The 18328-nt window shown below is 43.4% G+C and overlaps 3 protein-coding genes across 8 annotated transcripts; all 3 read right to left on the reverse strand.

Moving 5' to 3' along the window:
• Positions 1 to 424: 424 nt before the first annotated feature.
• LOC123153435 (RING-H2 finger protein ATL43-like) lies at positions 425 to 1460 on the reverse strand. The gene is made up of 2 exons (XM_044572560.1): positions 1432 to 1460; positions 425 to 1168 (listed from the first exon to the last, which is right to left on the reverse strand). Exons 1-2 carry the CDS (start codon positions 1458 to 1460, stop codon positions 577 to 579), a joined length of 621 nt encoding a protein of 206 aa, XP_044428495.1. The 3' UTR covers positions 425 to 576.
• A 1547-nt stretch (positions 1461 to 3007) lies between these two features.
• LOC123147905 (protein GFS12) lies at positions 3008 to 17071 on the reverse strand. Of its 6 annotated transcripts, XR_006473548.1 has the most exons (19): positions 16744 to 17071; positions 16471 to 16505; positions 15549 to 15620; positions 13390 to 15459; positions 12937 to 13264; positions 12604 to 12819; positions 12452 to 12524; positions 12171 to 12376; positions 11612 to 11674; positions 11294 to 11499; positions 11086 to 11206; positions 10493 to 11002; positions 9791 to 10077; positions 9147 to 9390; positions 8992 to 9065; positions 8536 to 8671; positions 8191 to 8361; positions 6059 to 6300; positions 3008 to 3485 (listed from the first exon to the last, which is right to left on the reverse strand). XR_006473548.1 is itself a non-coding variant. In XM_044567228.1 (18 exons), the coding sequence occupies exons 1-17, from the start codon at positions 16885 to 16887 to the stop codon at positions 8206 to 8208; spliced, it is 4932 nt and encodes a 1643-aa protein (XP_044423163.1). In that variant the 5' UTR covers positions 16888 to 17071; the 3' UTR covers positions 3008 to 3485; positions 8191 to 8205. The 6 variants fall into 6 exon arrangements, 5 of the variants coding, with proteins under 5 accessions (XP_044423163.1, XP_044423160.1, XP_044423162.1 ...); XM_044567228.1 differs by lacking the exon at positions 6059 to 6300 and having other exon boundaries at positions 11086 to 11197; XM_044567225.1 differs by lacking the exon at positions 6059 to 6300.
• On the reverse strand, positions 6436 to 7363 carry LOC123147906 (uncharacterized). The gene has a single exon (XM_044567232.1). The coding sequence runs from the start codon at positions 7110 to 7112 to the stop codon at positions 6753 to 6755; it is 360 nt and encodes a 119-aa protein (XP_044423167.1). The 5' UTR covers positions 7113 to 7363; the 3' UTR covers positions 6436 to 6752.
• Positions 17072 to 18328: the final 1257 nt, after the last annotated feature.

An 18328-nucleotide genomic window follows, 5' to 3' on the forward strand; every position in this document is an offset into this window, starting at 1 on the left:
AGAGGATTTTAATACTCCCTTGGTCCCTCCATTCCTAAATATAAGTATTTATAGACATTTCAAATGAAATACAACATATGAATGTATGTATACATATTTTAGAGTGTAAATTCACTCATTCTGCTTCGAATGTAGTCACTTGTTGAAATTTCTATAAAGACTTATATTTGAGAACTGAAGGAGTATATTGTAAGAAAAATGTTCAAGCTAATTTGTGAATTTGTTTCACTACAGCTTGCAAAAACGTTTTATATTGTAGGATGAAGGGAGTAACAAATAAGCAAAATATACCATTTTTACATGCAAGGAAGCCAAATATGTACAGCGTGTATAGTACACGAAGGGTCTCTTTAGGACACATCTAGATGTGACATAGTTATGTCACATCTAACCTGATTTTCACTCTGTTTGTGGTCTATTTTTTTTGTTCTAGTTTTTTTTTGTTTCTTGTTGATGCATTATATACTTGTGGAAGGTTAGATGTGACATCCTTAAAAAACATCTAGATGTGAATTAGACAAACTGGTACACGAATATCTAAAGCAGCACGCACCATACACCTCTCCACGGAAAAACCTAAACAGACGGTGGCCGGCCGACGCCCGCGGCCGGGCCGGTGTCGGAGCGGCAGACCGGGCACGTCGAGTGCGCGTCCAGCCAGGGGTCGATGCACTCCGCGTGGTACATGTGCAGGCACGCCGGCAGCAGCCGCACCGTCTCGCCGAGCTGCAGCGCGCCGAGGCACACCGAGCACGTCGCCGCCTCCTCCTCCCCGCCGCCCGTCATGTTGCGCTTCACGGACGGGCTGTACGTGAACGCCGGGAGGCCGGCCGTGGGGCTGGCGGCGTAGGCCCGGCCAAGCTGCCGCTCGCCAACGACGCGCACGCCATTGCGTTCCGGCACGGGCCACCGCCAAGCGGCGGCCGCGGCTCGAGCGCGGCGGTCGCGGTACTCCCTGCAGAGGGTGCACACGGCGGTGAACACGATCAAGCACGCCACGACGCCGATGAGGAGGCCGGCCAGTATCCTGCCTTGGGTAGACGATGGCCTAGCATTGGACGGCGGCGGCGGTAGTGAAGGATGGAATGGCCACCGCGGTGGAGGGGGAGAGGTGACAATGGGGACGAAGCCCGGGGGCGATTGAGCCACTGATGCTCGTCGTGCGCAACTGTTGCTTGTGGTATGGTTTAAGCAGTATAAGCAGACTCTGTCGGGGAAGAATTATAAGCGGATAAAATCAACCACTCCTACTTGCAAGCCTGTGGTCAAAGGGGTTAGTTAATTGATTGCCGATTCATTGTCAAATGCGCGTTTAATGGAAGGGAAATCGCGGCACGATACCAAGCGACGTCGTGGCACTGCTGCTGTCTATGTCATGGGCTTCGCTCAGGCTGGAGGAAAGGTGCGAGTGTAGGTGAACTACGGACATACCCAAGTCCAATTAGAAGCGAAAATTGCATCCCTTCTACATAATGACACACACATGATCCTTATTTCAGCCCAAATGATAAGTGTCACACTTGTGGCACGAAGCACTCCGGTCATGGCGTTTTTTACAACTAAATAAAACTACCATCCGAAAAGAAAAAACTAACTAAAAAATACTAAAACTTGTCATTTGAAAAGGAAGTTGCCATGCTTGACAACTAAAATTGCCATCCTCGCGTCACTGTATTTATTATAAAAAACGTTCAAAGTTGCCATGTGTTTGTATCGTACGTGTGACATTTATAAAGGTCCCCTTTCATATGGTTGGGCGAAGCCATTGCGGACGATCTCAACAGTTCTACTGGGGAACCGTATAATTCGAAGGTTTCCACAAAGACAAAGCCGGGAGAGTGAGATCTTCAAGACAAGACATTGGAGACCAAATGACCCTGAGGACGTCCACAAATACTTGCAAATAGGACAGATGCATCATTTGAAGATTCCTGTCTTATGTTGCCCAGACAACTGAGTAGACGTATTTTTGAATATATACAGCAAGCAAAATCAATCCAGCAAACTAACACCCGTCAAAATGTGCATCTAGCTAGACAGCGGCCGGGTCGGTGTCGGAGCGGCAGAGCGGGCACGTCGAGTGCGCGTCCAGCCACGGGTCGATGCACTCGGCGTGGTACAGGTGCAGGCACGCCGGCAGCAGCCGCACCGTCTCGCCGACCTGCAGCGCGCCGAGGCACACCGAGCACGTCGCTGCCTCCTCCCCTCCGCCCGCCACGTTGTGCTTCACCGACAGGCTGTACGTGAACGCCGGGAGCCCGGCCGTCGGGCTGGCGGCGCATGCCCGGTGAAGCTGCCGCACGCCGCCGCTCTCCGGCAGGCTCTGCGTCGGAGCCGCTGCCGCGGCGCGTGCGCGGCTGCTGCGACGCCTCTTGCAGAGGCTGCACACGGCGAGGCCAACGAGCAGGCAGGCGACGAGGCCGCCGAAGGTGCCGGCGACGGTCCTGCCTTGAGACGAACCGCCGGACGGCGGCGGCGGCGGCGGCATGGAAGGACGGTATGGCCACGCCGGCGGGGGGAGGGAGAAGCCGGGGAAGCCCGGCGGCCACCGAGCCATCGGTGCGTGTGTAGCAAAACTGCAAACCAACTCTACCGTTGTCTGCTGGTTTTATAATCTTGATTGAAGCAAATTATCATGTTGGAGCGCAACTTCATGGAAACTGACCCCGTGGACAAACTGACAGCCGACGTTGAAGCAAATTATTATTTTTCTCTGCGAAACGAAGGGGAAATCAGGGGACTCGGCACGGCTTCGCCTCGCTTGCACGCTAGGGTAACTGGGCGGTGGCGCTAAGCTGACGTTGCCAAGGCCGTTCCCGTTCCTGTGAATTATGTGGTGTTGGAGATCAGCAGGTTAAATAGAAGAAGCTGTTTTTTTCCTTGTAGACGCGAGACCGGTCGGCTTCGCCTCACTTTCCGTTTACACACGATCTTGAGCTGAACCGGATCTCTACTCTGGTCCTGCAACAGGCACCGAGCTTTTACAACCGAAGCAAACCAACCGAGATTTAGCGCCATCCAATACCTCTGTAAATAGACTAGGTTACAACTTACAAAGTCATAAACCAAACACGAACTCAGGGTCAGGGAGCATGTCGATATGGCCACAAAGCAGAGAAGCAAGCAAATGACACCACTTGTGCAGCACCGAGCTTTTACACCCCTGTTGACAGACATGCCCTTCCATTTCGACCGCAAAACCACCCTGGTCTGCTATATAAACCCATGAGACACAAGCAACTGAAATGAGCTCCCTTTCCATGAAGTGCCTGCTCTTCACCTCGGCAGTCGCCGCCCTTGCCCTTTTCCGCATTGCCGCTGTAGGCGCCGGCCTGGAAGTCGGATTCTACAGCAAGAGCTGCCCATCAGCAGAGAACCTGGTAAAGCAGGCAGTCACCTGCAACCTTCAAGAACAATCACTGGTGTCGCCTGCGCTTCCACAACTGTTTTGTCAAGGCATGTAGACGGCATATACTTTCCTATACCTGCACAATCAACATAAGGTAAGCATGAGTTGTATGTATGTTCACGGTAACAACCAATAGGATTCCTTCTTTGCACCCCTAGTTGAATTATGAACTGCAGGAAAAGTATCGATTCTGCAGCATGCCACATACGTAGAAGCTAGAGTAAAGTACTCAGGAACATCTATTTGTTGTCACATATGCACAACGTAGAAACTACAACAAATATGAGTTACAAACACCTTTCTCATAGCAGAAAAGACGGTACCATCCTTTATAATCAACATAAGCACATAGCATAAAGCGATCGTGTAAGTATTATTTTCAAGCTAGCCGCAACTGCAGGCTGATAATTATTTCTATCGTTGACTAGTTCGTGCTGCCACCAAAGCACCTCAGACCCATCGCGGAGGTAAGGGTATTTGATCTGTCAAAAACTCCCAACACACAGGCAAAGATTGGTTTGTGGCACGCATTCTCGTTAAAGTCTCAATTTGTATGCAAATTTGCATTTAGCCAGCATATGGCCCAAAAAGATAAAGCTGATATGCAATATGCAATATTGATCAGTCAACACTGCTTTTGTATATACCAACAAGAAACATGCATGTTAACAAAATGCAAAAGAGCAACCAGCATATATGTCTATCATCAAATCTAATGCCCACGTTCATACTCAAACAAATATTTGCGAGGTGATCTACTGTTATAAAACACAATTACCATATGCTAACAGGTTTGTGATGGCTCAGTCCTGAATCCGAATTGACTCGACGGCAAACAAAACTTCTGAGAAAGACGTCATTCCCAACAAACCCAGCCTCCGTGGGTTCGAGGTAACTGAAACTGCAAAGAAGGCCATCAAAGCCCAATGCCCCAAGACAGTCTCATGCGTGGACATCCTTGCCTTCGCCGCCCACGACAGCATCACGCTAGGAGGAAATGTTACTTACAAGGTGCCTGCTGGGCGCCGCGACGGCAGGACGTCCACTGACCAGAATGCCCTCAACAACCTACCCTCACTAGTCACCACTCTCAACAGCTTCTGAGCTGGTTGGCGACTTCACCTGAAGGACCTCACAGCTCAGGACATGGTCATCCTCTCTCGTGCGCACACCATAGGCGTCTCGCATTGCTTGTCCTTACAAAGATCCTATATGGCTTCAGCAACACCAGTCAGGTATGATGGTGTTCAGAACTATCGCTAGATCTCAGACATTTTCCTTTCGGGCCTTATGGTATGCATCTAGTCTAGTATCTATGTCTATAATGATTGTTTTACTGCCAGGTTGATCTTACCCCGAGTCCCCGACGATGCTTGACAACAAGTATTATGTGGGTCTGACAAACAACCTAGGCCTGTTCACGTCAGACCAGGCATTGCTCACAAACTCAAATCTGGGAGCATCGGTTGACGAGTCTGTCAAAAGCGAGAAGAGATGGAAGAGCAAGTTTGTTAAGTCCATGGTTAAGATACGGCTCAGCTGCAGGGTCATAAACAAAGGTTGTACTGGTCTTGAGCTTAACAATGACCCCGACTCTGGTGAATTCACTGAACTAGCGACAAGCTAGTGGCAGTTGTGGACTGGTCTCTAGTAACTCGATAAACGCTATGCTTAGGTCATTGCTTTGACAAGAATAAAAGAAAAACAGACATATAGAACAACTCAAGGAAAAGAAAAAATTGTCCAGTTTTCTGCTTTGTTCTGTCTGTTTAGTTTTCTTGTAATAATGCCAGATAAAAGTTCTTTTTACAATGTTGCGCGTCGGAATCAGGTTTTGGTTACCATGCGGTATTTTCGGTTACCGCCCGGTAGCTACATTAACCAATCACCTCCGGTAAACAGATGAAAACTACTGGCTTTATTCACATCAACCTCAATGTGAATAAGATTGCAGGTCCATAGAAATATCACAAGTCTTTGAGATCCTTGCTGCTAATTAGGTATGACAATAAGCAAAAGGAGGGCAACATCAATGCCGTCAATTCCAGATAATGATATTCTGGTCATAGCTCTCGGAAACTTTGAGCCCAAACATGTGCACATAATGCTGAGTTTTATTCTATAGCTGTGGTCAAAGTTGTTTACAACCTATTTTCTTCAGCTTTGAGCTCCAGTCTTGACTATCTCCAGTTTTCATACAAGCGGGATTCTTCAAGAACTACTCCTAATCTGACAATGACATTCACCGCCGTATTTTCGGCTTTGTTTTGGGCACAAGAAACAGATGCCCCTCTATTTGGACTCTTAAATTTATGCTAATAAATGGCAACTGAATTGTCATCTCAAGAAATATTTAGTAGTAGTTAAACTAATATCGGGAGCATTTTTCTTGAAGAGAACTAGTAATGGAAACTAATCGGCTTAAATGCTAAAAGCTGACTTGCCCTTCTTATACTTCGTTCAGGCCCAAATGAGACATCATATTCACATTCAAAGAAATTAGCATCAAGGGCCACTAGCAATTACAGAGGTACTTTTAGACTTTTAGCTACATGAACATGAGTGTGATATAATCAGTGCATATATCAAACAGGAAGACTAGCATCTCAACAAAGAAAATGATGTAAGTACAAGTAGTGGTTAGTTTACTTGGAAGATCTTCAACGGTTCCCATTACAACCTCTCGGCATTTGTAGTAGATAAGAGAACCAGCCATTCATAAGGAAAAGGAGGGGAAAAGGCCATAAACTTGACGCAAAAAAGTTCGAATATTCTAAACAAGCTGGGACCTATCACTGAGCAACAATTATCAATTATAACTGGCTGGCTGTAGTCTTCCAGGTGCTTAACCAATGTCCATAACTAAAGATGATGCCGCAAGTTGAACCAACCTATGAATGGTCACAGAAAATAAACAAGAACAAAGATATGGAAATGCATTTAATCAACAACATAATAAACTGAAAGCACACTGAGAAGAATGACGGAAATACTTAAAGAGACGAGACACGGAACACAGGACAAGGTTGTGGTGATCCAGCTCATGGGTTCAAATCCTCACTCTCCAAATCAAAGTTACAGCAATGGGACTTCGAACCCACGACAGCAATACAACCTCTAAGAAGTACACAAGGTTAAATAACAACCAAGAACAAGTCTTTTACAAAGACACGGGACACAGATCACTTGAAAACAACACACAACACATAAGCCATAACACAATACTGCTAAACTAGAGCAAGCAAGAAGCTTACTCTCTACCACCACGGTAGAATGCTGCACCTGCGTAGCTCTCAAGAGCAAAAGCTTAAACATCAAGACACCAAGACAGACAACAACACGATCAGGGATTGGCAGCACCATGAATGCCGACCACGCCACTGCTGCCGGACGAGCCACCAGTGCCAGGGAAGGAGCTAGAGCCCGGCATCCCGCCGAAGCCTACCTGTGGCGTGACGCCGTTTGGCCCCGGAAACACCCAGTTGACCGACGGGCCAGGGTAGAAACCACCGAACCCAAAGACGTTCTGGGGACGGTAGGACTCGGGCTCAGTTGCTGGGATGTCCCTTGCACCATGGCAAGCAACGGTGGTGGCGAGCAGGAGGCCAAGAACAAGGCTCGCGCTGACGCCGTTACGTCTCTCCATTGTTGCTACTGCTTTTGCTTGCCGACCATCTGGTTTGGCCAAGAGCAAGTTGCACATCCCCCTCTTTTATAACCGCTAGTGTAGTGTACTGTGCATGATCGTTGCGGTGGCTGTGACTGAAACTGAAAGGTGGGCCTAACTTGTGTTTCTTTGCGGCAGGACCCACCTGCCAGTGAGCGTAGCTATGCCAGTGGCTCCAAAGGTTTTGGCTACGGTCAAACCAAAACATGGACCGCAGATCTCCATGGGACCATACATGTTTACTCTGTTGGTGTACTTCTAGCTTGAGTTAAGATCATAATTCATAAAGCTAAGACTTGACATACTGAACTTATGTTCATATCTGATGCTGGGTGTACAGTGGCCTGGGTGCGCATACCGAGGGTTGCAAGGCCTCAGACTGCAGTAAACGAGAGCATTCATATCACGACTGTAACAGGAACCAAGCTCCAATTTACTCTTCCTCCACAACTACCCAACTACCCACATTTAAGCTCCCATGATCCATGTCAGGTACGTCTGCAGCAAATTCAAGGCATCCTCAGCTTTGTGGCAGAACAAACCAATAGGAAATCGACAGACAACACTGTAACATTTCTCCAATAAAGGACAGGCAGGTTTCAGAACAGATCTCAACTCAAGGGGTAGAAGATGGCTTCACGGTTAACAAGAAATGATTTATTAGAAGAGTGATCCAGACTCCAGAGTCCAGTACAACAAATGTATGTGATACATACTGACAAGTTTTCCTAGCGTTGATCAGGTTTTGCCAACTACAATTTGGATACATTGTGTCCAAAACCGGGCAAGCAAAACCATACGGTGCAACAAACTAGAGCAAAGAGTGAGAGCTACAAGCTTCGGCTTCACTAGAACAACAAAGCTAGAAAGTTCAAGTAATATATAGCGATGTGTTATTGCATAATTGCAAGGGAAAAGATTAGACAAAACTTGAAGCTTATACTCAGCCATGAATTTTACAACAGTAAATTTGGCTACATATGTATCCTGTAACCTGTAGTGTCTGCTGGCGAATTGAAGTAAACAAAAACTATGAGCAAGGCACCACTAAAATTTTAGAAATGAGAGAGGCACTGCTAAAATATTTGAGTCGATACAAGGGAAAGATGATTACCACTACTGGAACCATCTAGTGGCAGATTTTGAGAAAACCATCTTCTGTTCCAACGACAAACAATCTTGACAAAGGAAGCACAGAAATAGCCGAAAGAACAGACATGTTTTTATATTTTACTCCTCTGTCAGTCGAATATAAGTTCTGAAGTACGAGCTGCTGATGTCCGATCTGCATGGATTTTTTTTTTCACAAAATGTACCAACAGTTACTTCGGCAGGAACAGAGTGGACTTGCAATTCATATGGTATGTGAAATTCCAAAAGAGGCTGCACTGCTGCTCCAAATAGTAAAGTTTGCAAAAGAGCGTGGTGGTGAATGTGGTCAAGAGGAGAAAGTACATACCTCACTTGTTGGTCTCGATAGGGAAGTAAGTGCAATTTTGTTTCTTGACACTGATACCAGGTCTTGACCCCAAACAGAGAAGTCAAAGATGCCATCTGAATGGCTTCTGAAAATGTTTGACTGGACTGATAGGTTCCTGTCACATTGCGCACAAGACTTTAAGAAACTAAAAAAAATTTAAACTGGAAACAAATCATAAGCAATAAGATATATGCGTATATCCAAAGTTGAGAATCAAACTGCTGCTTCTATGAAATTGTGGATTCAGTGTGATATAACATAATCTTATCACTATCACTATGGCCCAAACAAGATAGTCATGTATCAAGAAAGTTTGAGAACACAAATAGTGCAAGAAAATATTGTATACTGCAGTAATACAATAAGAGAATGGAGAACATGTCATACCAAAATAGGTAATACAACCAATGAATTGTTGCAGTCAAAGAATAATACCTTCTTAGATCCCAAATTCGAAGAGTCTTGTCAAGGGAGCTAGATGCAATCAAGTGGTCCTCTGGTGATGCCAACTTTATGCGCAAATAAAAAGGAACCCATCAGATGCCAGAATAACAATTGCTCATGGTTTTGCCCTATGATGGATGGCATACCTTCGTAATGTGACCATCATGTGCTCGCCAAACTGCAATGATTTTTCCACTACGCTCGTCAAGTAATCGACAATAACCAGAGCTTAGACCTGCTGCAATCCAGGATGATGAAGCCAATAGGCTTCCATTCCTCGGCTTGTCTGAGCCAGACGAGCAAATAGCTGACACGAGTGATGAGAAGGAGATTTCAGCCGAATCGCTCTTCCATAAATGCAGCTTCTGATCCCGAGAGATATCAATAAATCTGCATTTTAACTCAATCAATGTGCAGTTCAATAGTGGACAAATTCTTCGGTAGTGAGGTAGAAACACAGTGAAATAACAGTGAAATAACAGTGAGTTGCAGCGAGAAAGAAATATGTTCTAACTTGCATTACTGATTCTAACAACAAAAACTAACAATGCTTCCAAGCTCACATAACAATGCCCTGGTTAAGTGAAGTAGATATTCTCCCTATTTTGTTTCAGATGTCACTACCAAACATAGTCAAAATTGTGAACATAAATAATGAAGTGGAACGGCAGTGATCACCCATACACTTACCCAGTAGAATAGTAGGAAGTATATTTTCAGTATATTTTCAACGTAAGTTAGAAACATAATAAAATGACCAAATCCAACAAACAGATGACAAAGTGTATACCTGATAGATCCATTTCCCATGCCAGCAACAAGTTTATCTTCAGATGCCATGTAATGCATGGTCGTATACAAGCTACCACGAAATGCATTCGACAATATTCCACCTGAGAGCGCGTCCTGATTAAGCATGTTTGCCTGTTCAACAGATGCAGTTTGCGGCGGAAAGCTTGTTGATGACTCGGTATGAGCTGCTATGAGCTTTCCTGTCTGCCCATTCCAAATATGAATCGTGCCATCACAAGAAGCTACTTTTCCAGTAATTGACAGGATACAGATGGAATTGACAACCTATGTAAATAAAATATCAGAAAATGAACTGTTGGAATGTATTGATAAAGCGCTATATCTAGGGGGTGAAATTAACTTACAAAGAGTACATCAATGAGTTCAAACGCAGAAGAAATGCAAGCAAGATCAAGCAATCCAATATATGGTATAGAATCTAATACTATTAGAACAGTTGAGCTAGAAATCAATCGGCATTTACTGAAAGAACACCGTCCTCTCAGTGATATTACCCTATAGTGATTTATTGTTTCATCACAGCAAACATAACCACTAAACGATCAGAGCACCATATTTCAGACACTAAGCTAAACATCACTACATGGTCTATACAAACTGTGTTTCATTCAGAAAATAAGAACCATCCAACAATAATAGCAAAAAAGAAAGTCATATGAAGGTAGCAAGAGAAACTGACCTCTTCATGCCCGTAATATCCAGATGTGCAATTCATGTTGGCCAACTCCCAACGCTGTATACTTCCTTTAAAACCAGGTCCAACTCCCCCAGTAAAAATCGTGCACTCATCATCATGGACTTCTAATGACCGCAGAGCCCCAGGGTGTGCACGGGCTGAGTAAAGGACTGAAGCTTCGATCTTCCATGGAAGTTCATCCTTCAAACCGCTACTGCGTCCAAGAAGATCTGGTACGCCCCAACTACTGTCAGGAGAAGGGAACCAAAACCACGGCTGATTTCCAGAAGTTGATGCAGACAAATTGTCACTAGATGACCCATGCTCGAGCCTAAATCTGTGCTTGGAAGCTGCCATCCAACCAGTTTTAGGGATTTGAGATTGAGACACAGACGACCCTGCCCCATTAAAAAGGTCTGTTGGAACAACCTCAGACGAGGTGTCATTGCCAGGCTGAAACCTTTGAGTTTTCATGTTTTCACCACTTATAGAACATTTACTGGAAGGCTCAAACTGAAAGAAAGCACAGCTAGTCAAATAAGAAGGAAAACACAAATCTCACCGGTCAATAGGAACCAAGGCAGCTTTTCACATACCTTCCAATTGTACAACCTTTGAAGAGACTGCTCCAATAGAAACCATGTAGAGCAGTATTCACGGATCTTCTCTATTCCAACAAGTGATGCCAAGAAAGGATATAGCAACAACCTACAACAGCTACCTTCAATAAGTAAATATAATGAAGCGTGTATAATTACTTATACCAAACAACGTAACAACAGAAACATACATGTTTCTACTTACACGAGATCAACTCTAGATTCCATTTTAATCGTCTCACTTTTGTTTCTTTCTGAGATTTTTAACCCTTTTGTAGGAAGGCTAACAGCAGAAGAGTCTTGAAAAAAGGCCAATTCAGCAAAAAGCTCTTTTAGATGTGGCAAAACATGTATGACGGTATTATCTGGTCCAATTCGTAGACAAAGGTCAACAAATGCAGTAGCTGCCACCTAATTAATAGAAAGCAAGCAAATTAACTCGATCAAATGAATTTGAAGGAGTGTTATTGAGAGAGAACTAGTACAAGAAAATCATGTCACTTTGTCAGTGAAGAGTTATTGCCTGAATCACATCAAGGTCCAAATGGATCAGCATAAGAATCTTTATATGAAGACAGACTTGGTCCTGTAAATGCGGTCAAGGTAGGAGTAAGTACACATTTAATTTGACATATATGCCAATTTAAACGTAAGAATTTCATGGCCAGGTCATTATCTATAGAAAGTAATAATATAATTCAATAAAATGAAAGAGGAATTAGCATCTAAATTTAAACTAACAAAATGATGCATTTATAAACCTGAATTCAAATTTATCAATGGTGGGACATCGTGTGCAAGTTCATTTAAATATTGTAATGTGCTGAATTCTTGCTATAATTTTTTTATATCATATTGACTTGTACATGAAACCCCCCAAAAAAGTGTAATTAAGATATGATGATTGGTATCTGGTAGTCATCAAAGTTGTGCTTAAAGTAGAGTTATATCGGAATTTGATTTGTGCTCACTTTTGAAAATATATGTTCCAATTTAGCAAAGCTCTAACAGAACTCAAAATATATCCATTTTCACCAATGATTATATTTATTCACCAAACTTAGTTTTTTTCACTAAAATACCTGGAGAAGCTCCCTGAGAACTGCCTTAACAGGAAGAACTGATACAAGGCCTTCCAACGCAGATAAGCCATCAATCAGAGCAAAAGAGTTCCAACTCTGCTGTGGTTCTGGCTTAGTCACCTTGGAGGAGTCGATACAAAAAAGTATAACATTCCTCAGCAAGGGGAGAATTTGCTTGACAATAAAACTTTCCCCAAGAAGTCCACCTATTATGAATAACGTCAAGCACCGACCAAAGAACAAACATTTTCACCACAAGGAGACAGTGTTAACTGGGATACCTATCCTGACCAAAGTTTCAATTCCATCATCACATAAACCTTTGCCGAAAGAGTGGATTAGTGGTAAAACTGTCTGCATAAAATGGACACATTAATCAGTGAAGGATGGTGTCAGTGCAGTACACCAAGACAATGTGTTCACTGAGACTTGCCTGATGAACAGTGATTGGTATTCCTAGTTCCTCACTTGAACCAATTAAAACAATGGATGCAGAAGATGCAGTGATCTTGTTAGGTGAATTGTGTAAGTTTGCTATGACCAACGGATGCACCTTCTCAATATAGGTTCGTTTTCCCAATTTTTTCCATAACTCTCGGACAAAAGAATCTTGAAGGAGAGAAACCTTCAGATGGGAATATTCTGGTGCCTGTAGCAACAACCAGCAGAAATGACTCATCAGAACAAAGACACATATGCAAAGACCAGAACCTTGAAATGAAAGAAAATATAAGATAAATTTCCCCACTGATGTGTCTTAACCGGCCTGTAAGATTTTCTGAATGATGGGCAGAATATGTTTCTTAGCTGCTTGGACACTCAAGCACTTCAAAAACTCTTTAAGCAGACGCAAGCAAGACTCGGTGTCAACATCCAACCCAGATGATGAAACAAAAGGTAGGCAGTAAGGTGCACACACTTCAGCAGCAAATTCTCCCATGGCTTTAAGTGTCCCTGCACTTGCAAGCTTAGTAACATACTTCAGGTGGTCTCCAGATGTACACAGAAGTTGAAGTGGAGCAAGAAACATATATGCGGATCGAACTGATGGAGGAAAATATGGTGACTCCAGAAGATGCTTTGAACACGGCCTCCTGCAAGAGATCACAAAATTCAAAAACATTCAAACAGTTTCTGCTTGTAAATTTAAGAAAAACATCACCAATGTGCAGGGTATTAAACTACAAATATAAACATCAGACATAATTATTTAAGTTACCTTTTCCATTGCCTTTGGATGCATGACTCAACAAGCAAACGGACATGAACAGGCAATTCATGGAGTGCTCCTGGCAGCATACCAGTTTCTTTATATGCAGCTAGCAAGGAAGCATCAAAAAGTGGTCTGTGCAGATAGATTTCTGCTAACATGCACCCTATTGAAAATATATCATTTGCATGATGCTCAATAACAGAACAAGACCTTTGCTTCCAGCGCAACAGCTCTTGATAACCAATAAAAGAACTATCATCAGACTCAAAGCATTCAAGATAGGAGCCAAAATCAAAATCAGGCACCACCGATAATACACTATCAGGTTGCAATACCTCCTGATCTGAAAATTGGCTCTTGGGATATTTGACTGATGAACAACAAGAAGCAGCAGTGTTAGAGTAACTGTATATTGGATTCAAATGGTGTTGAAGCTCCATAAATAATGTTGCTTGTTCAAACTCTTCCAAATAGTCAACTTGTGAAAACATATTTGGGGAATTACAGTCATTTAACAATAGATCAGTAGTTGAGTTACTTCCTTTTCCTTGGCATCTTGCACAAGATTCCACTTTATTGTGGTAGGCTGAGTGAGGTGTGCTAATAAGACGCTTAGGATGTGGCTTTGTAAAAAGTTGCCGTCGCCCAATTGATTTAGGCCTTGATGGATCACTGGGAGGCAACATGACATTCTTAGCTTCAACAGATGCCTCTCCAGCAAGTTTATAGCCAAAGGTTATATCAATCCAATGATGCAGTTGTTGTGAGACTCGGTCACTCTCCAAGGCATCCCTGTGAAGACAAATGAATTCCTCCGAAGAGGTCACCCAGGAAGGCAAAGCCAAATTACTCATTTCAGAATGAAGAGAGACAAAAATCCAAGGATCGCTATAGAACTCTGGGATGCATTCATCTGGAGTCCATTGATAAAGCCTTTGCATACTAGATGGGTATTCGTTGGGCTCGTAGACAGAGCGGACAGCTGACCTCAAGATGGACTTTGATAGCCTTCTTGCTTTGTAACTGCAAACTGCTAGCTCTGAGAGACACTCATCAGAAACATGATATGGAACATCAGATGATGAGTAAGTAAAATCCAATTGTTCATCGCCCTTTGCCAACCGCCATTTACTTTTGGTGAGGTCTCTCCAGCCAATGTCAGAATTTTCGTCAGGCCTCACTGTGAAATCTATTACCCAAGGCATCACCGGATGAAAAGCTGGATCACCCCATCTCCTACCAGCTAACTTGTTCAAGACAAGAAGGTACTCATAATTGCTCAACTCACCCGTCCACCATCGTTTGAAGTGAGAAGACCAATCTAAGGATGATGGAAGATTGAAACTAGCAAAAATTGATCTTGAAGAACAATCCTCCTCAGCACAGCATGAATTAGGTGTTGAACCTTCAGGTCCCCCAAAACCCCAGTTCTGTTTAACATGAGATATATCACTTATGCTGAGATAAGGCCATAGAGAATCTGACATCAAGATGGTTGATGGTTTCAGATTGCCGTGATGAACTCCAAAATCATGAAGATATGACAATGCAGACATTATTTGGTAGATGAAAAATCTGATGTGCCAATCTGAGCACAATGCCTCTTGGCTGTAGTGCATGATGTTCTCCAAAGTGTATGGAGCCTTTGGTTGAAACATGTAGCAACAATCAGATGATTCTACAACACCTAACACAGGTAAGATGTTGGGGTGTCTCACAAGCCCAGAAGGATGTATATCATCAAATGCTGAAAATCCAACAAAACTGAGAAAACCTAAACCAGCTGGTCCACTGATGGTGTTTTCACACAACAGATTTAGTGAATCAATCACATCCTGTTCAATGGATAAATTCATATAACTTGCCATAAGATCTCTAATTTCTGTAGTGGAGACTCTGCCCAGATAGTAAACAGGAGTTAACTTGGTGATTATGTTTACAATTAGTTGCTGATTATTCGAGCTAGAAGAACTTTGAAGATCTCCAATATGTTCAATACCAGGAGAGGAATCTGCTTGCACAGCACAATGATTATCATCTTTAAATATGAGTGATTGCTCCAATGGGTTGTTTTCACTGCAGGGATGAAAAATGTGGAGCATGTAATATCTTGAACATAGAAGCCTTTTGGAGATGTACATAATACACTTGATAAGAAGCTTTACCATTTTTTTGTATCCACATATGTCTTACCACCATTTAGTACCACCAACACAAAATAACCACAGGTCTTCTGGCTGCAAGATACATATTTGTCACTTTTTAACAAATAAAAATAACAAATTATAAGAAAGGGGAAACTGATAGTTGAGTTTGCCGGTTTTGCCGCAACCCTTTCACTAATAATATTTTAGCCACTAACGAAATGCCACTATTCCACAATGCTTCTTTGATTTATGTGTAGAAGCGGTAGTAGTGAAGAAAATGGCGGGAGAAGAAAGAAAGCGATGTGACACGAGAATAGATCACATCCGACAGCACTACCTCTGATAAGCACGGACTGCATGGAGGTGCTAATGTTAATTTGCTTTAGCTATTGCTTTGTTTTATGAGTGTTTACTGGGATTACATATATGACTAAAGTACGACACTATCCATATGGTTAAAGTATGACATTATCCATATGATTAAGTTGGCTAGTTTTGCAACTACTTTCCATTGAATATAATTTCTCATTATTCTTGTTTCCAAAACTGTAAGGCTTGTCAACACTGTCAAGACTTCGTTTCATAGTACACAAATTTATTCCATGTATCTGGCATTAATTCTCAGTATCTCCTCCTAAAAAAAATCCAATGTACAACAGAAACGTTCGCAGTAGCTTTGATTAGATCAAAAGTAGAATCACTACAGTTGGATACGTCAATTGACAAGTACCTACTTGTATTGGTGTGGTTACAAGTTTAGAGAAACCCATTACTTAAAAATGTAGAGAAGTACATATTTTAATTACCCTCTCGATCTAACTAAGGTATAAAGTTGTGTTTTCATAACAAGTTAATAGGATGTACATTCTGATCTTACAGTATGATTCATATCCAAATCAAATGGAGAAAATGACAGTAAACCAAGAATGCCTAGGCTTACCTCCCAATACATTGGTCGGGTCCATCAGATGCCATCTGCAGTGAAGAGAACACATGAATTATGCCTAAAGTACAATAATTAACTCTTCTACAAGCTTACATGGACAGGGCTTTAGCATGCTTCTCAAAAATGAACTAAAACGCACACATAAAGGTGATTGGCTAAAATGTTTATCGGAAAGAGCAGGTGGCTCGAACTGGGCGCGAGCTTCAGAGACCGTATTATCCAGGACAGGAGAATAACGAGAAATTAGGAGACGGAGTGGCGACGGACCTGGACGACAGCGGAGGAGGCAAAGGGGAGCGGGGAGTCGGAGACGCCGTGGACGAAGGAGAGTCCGGAACCAGCGAGGTCGGATCGGATGCGCCGCTCCAGGCAATCGGGGCACATCGCCCCCGTCCCCGGCGAGCGAGCCATCGCCCACGGCGAGGCCGGCCTGGTTCGAAGGTTCAACAGGCAGCCTCGCCTCCCGGCTTAGCCCGGCGCAGTGCCTTCCGGTCGACGGCCTCGGAGGGCACCCGGCGGCGGCTGGACACCAGCTCTGCGTGAGCAGGGAGAGAAGCAGGAACAGGTGCCTCTATGCTCGAGTCATTCCTCACCAAAGCAAAGAATAGAGAACCAAACTGTGGTTTTTTTTTTTGAAAAACAACTTGAACTTTACTATTTAAAATAATGGTTACATCGTCTATCAGAAGAGTTACAAGATTTTCCATGGGCTCCTCTATTCAATCCATAGTCATAGAACATTTTGCTAACCTAGCAAACTCATGTGCTACTTGATTCGCTTCTCTATTACAAATGTTTAAAAGTGATTTGAGGAAAATCAGAGGCCATAAAAAACAATCCTCGAAAATTGCAGCCGCCGCTCCCGCAGACTATCCTCGGTTTTTCATTGTGTCGATGGCTTTCATATTATCAAAATTGATAATGAGACGATTGCAGCCTGTCTTTTGTGTCAGCAGTAGACCAAACCTGAATGCTAACACCTCCAGACCAAACCTGAATGCTAACACCTCCACTATCAAAGCATCCGCACAATACTAAATCTTCCAGTTACCACCTACTATGAAGTCTCCTTCTAATAACAGCACCCGTTGTGCCCCTAAGCTGATCATGATAAAAAAAAGCATCCACATTCAACTTGACAACCCCCATGGGAGGTCTGCACCATCCTTCATTCTTTCTCTTTGCTTTAGGAGAGTGGACATTTACATAATTCACTATTATAGCCCGAATCCCCGTCGAGGTTTGGGACGCCTCCTGAGACTTACCCTCATGGACTAGTGTCTGTCTATTCCACCATAAATACCAAGCAGCTATAGCGATTAGTTCCCCTGCATTTCAGAAGCCCAAGATGAGTAGTTCATGATCATGCATAAGGAGTAAGAATTTAAGGACGGCCTCTCCTGCACCACAATGACGCAGGCTTTTCTTTACCACTTCATACAGCCCCAAATATTCCCACACTTTTTTTGTCTTCTGGCACAGAAATAATATATGTTTCGTGTCCTCTGGTCCATCCAAACATGTTGGGCAGCTTGGATGAGTTTTATATGTCTGTTGGCCAATGTAACGCGACACGGTAGAATCCCGTGAAGCGTCCGCCAAATAAAAAATTTAACCTTCGCGATACTTTACAAGACTCGGTGTGCATCAGTATCCTCCTGAGTCATCACCATGCTCACTATATTGTTGCTCTCGTTATCGGTTTTTGTTCTTCTTTCTCATTGGCGTGTTCCGGCATCCCCGTGATGTAGTCACATGTGTCTGGCCAGACGATGATGAATGCCGTCACACCGAGAGGGCCCTAAGAATATCTCTCCATCGTCGGAGCAGAAAATCCCACTCTTGAGCTATC

This window comes from Triticum aestivum, chromosome 7A (genome assembly GCF_018294505.1).
Source record: "Triticum aestivum cultivar Chinese Spring chromosome 7A, IWGSC CS RefSeq v2.1, whole genome shotgun sequence".
NCBI classification, from domain to species: domain Eukaryota; kingdom Viridiplantae; phylum Streptophyta; class Magnoliopsida; order Poales; family Poaceae; genus Triticum; species Triticum aestivum.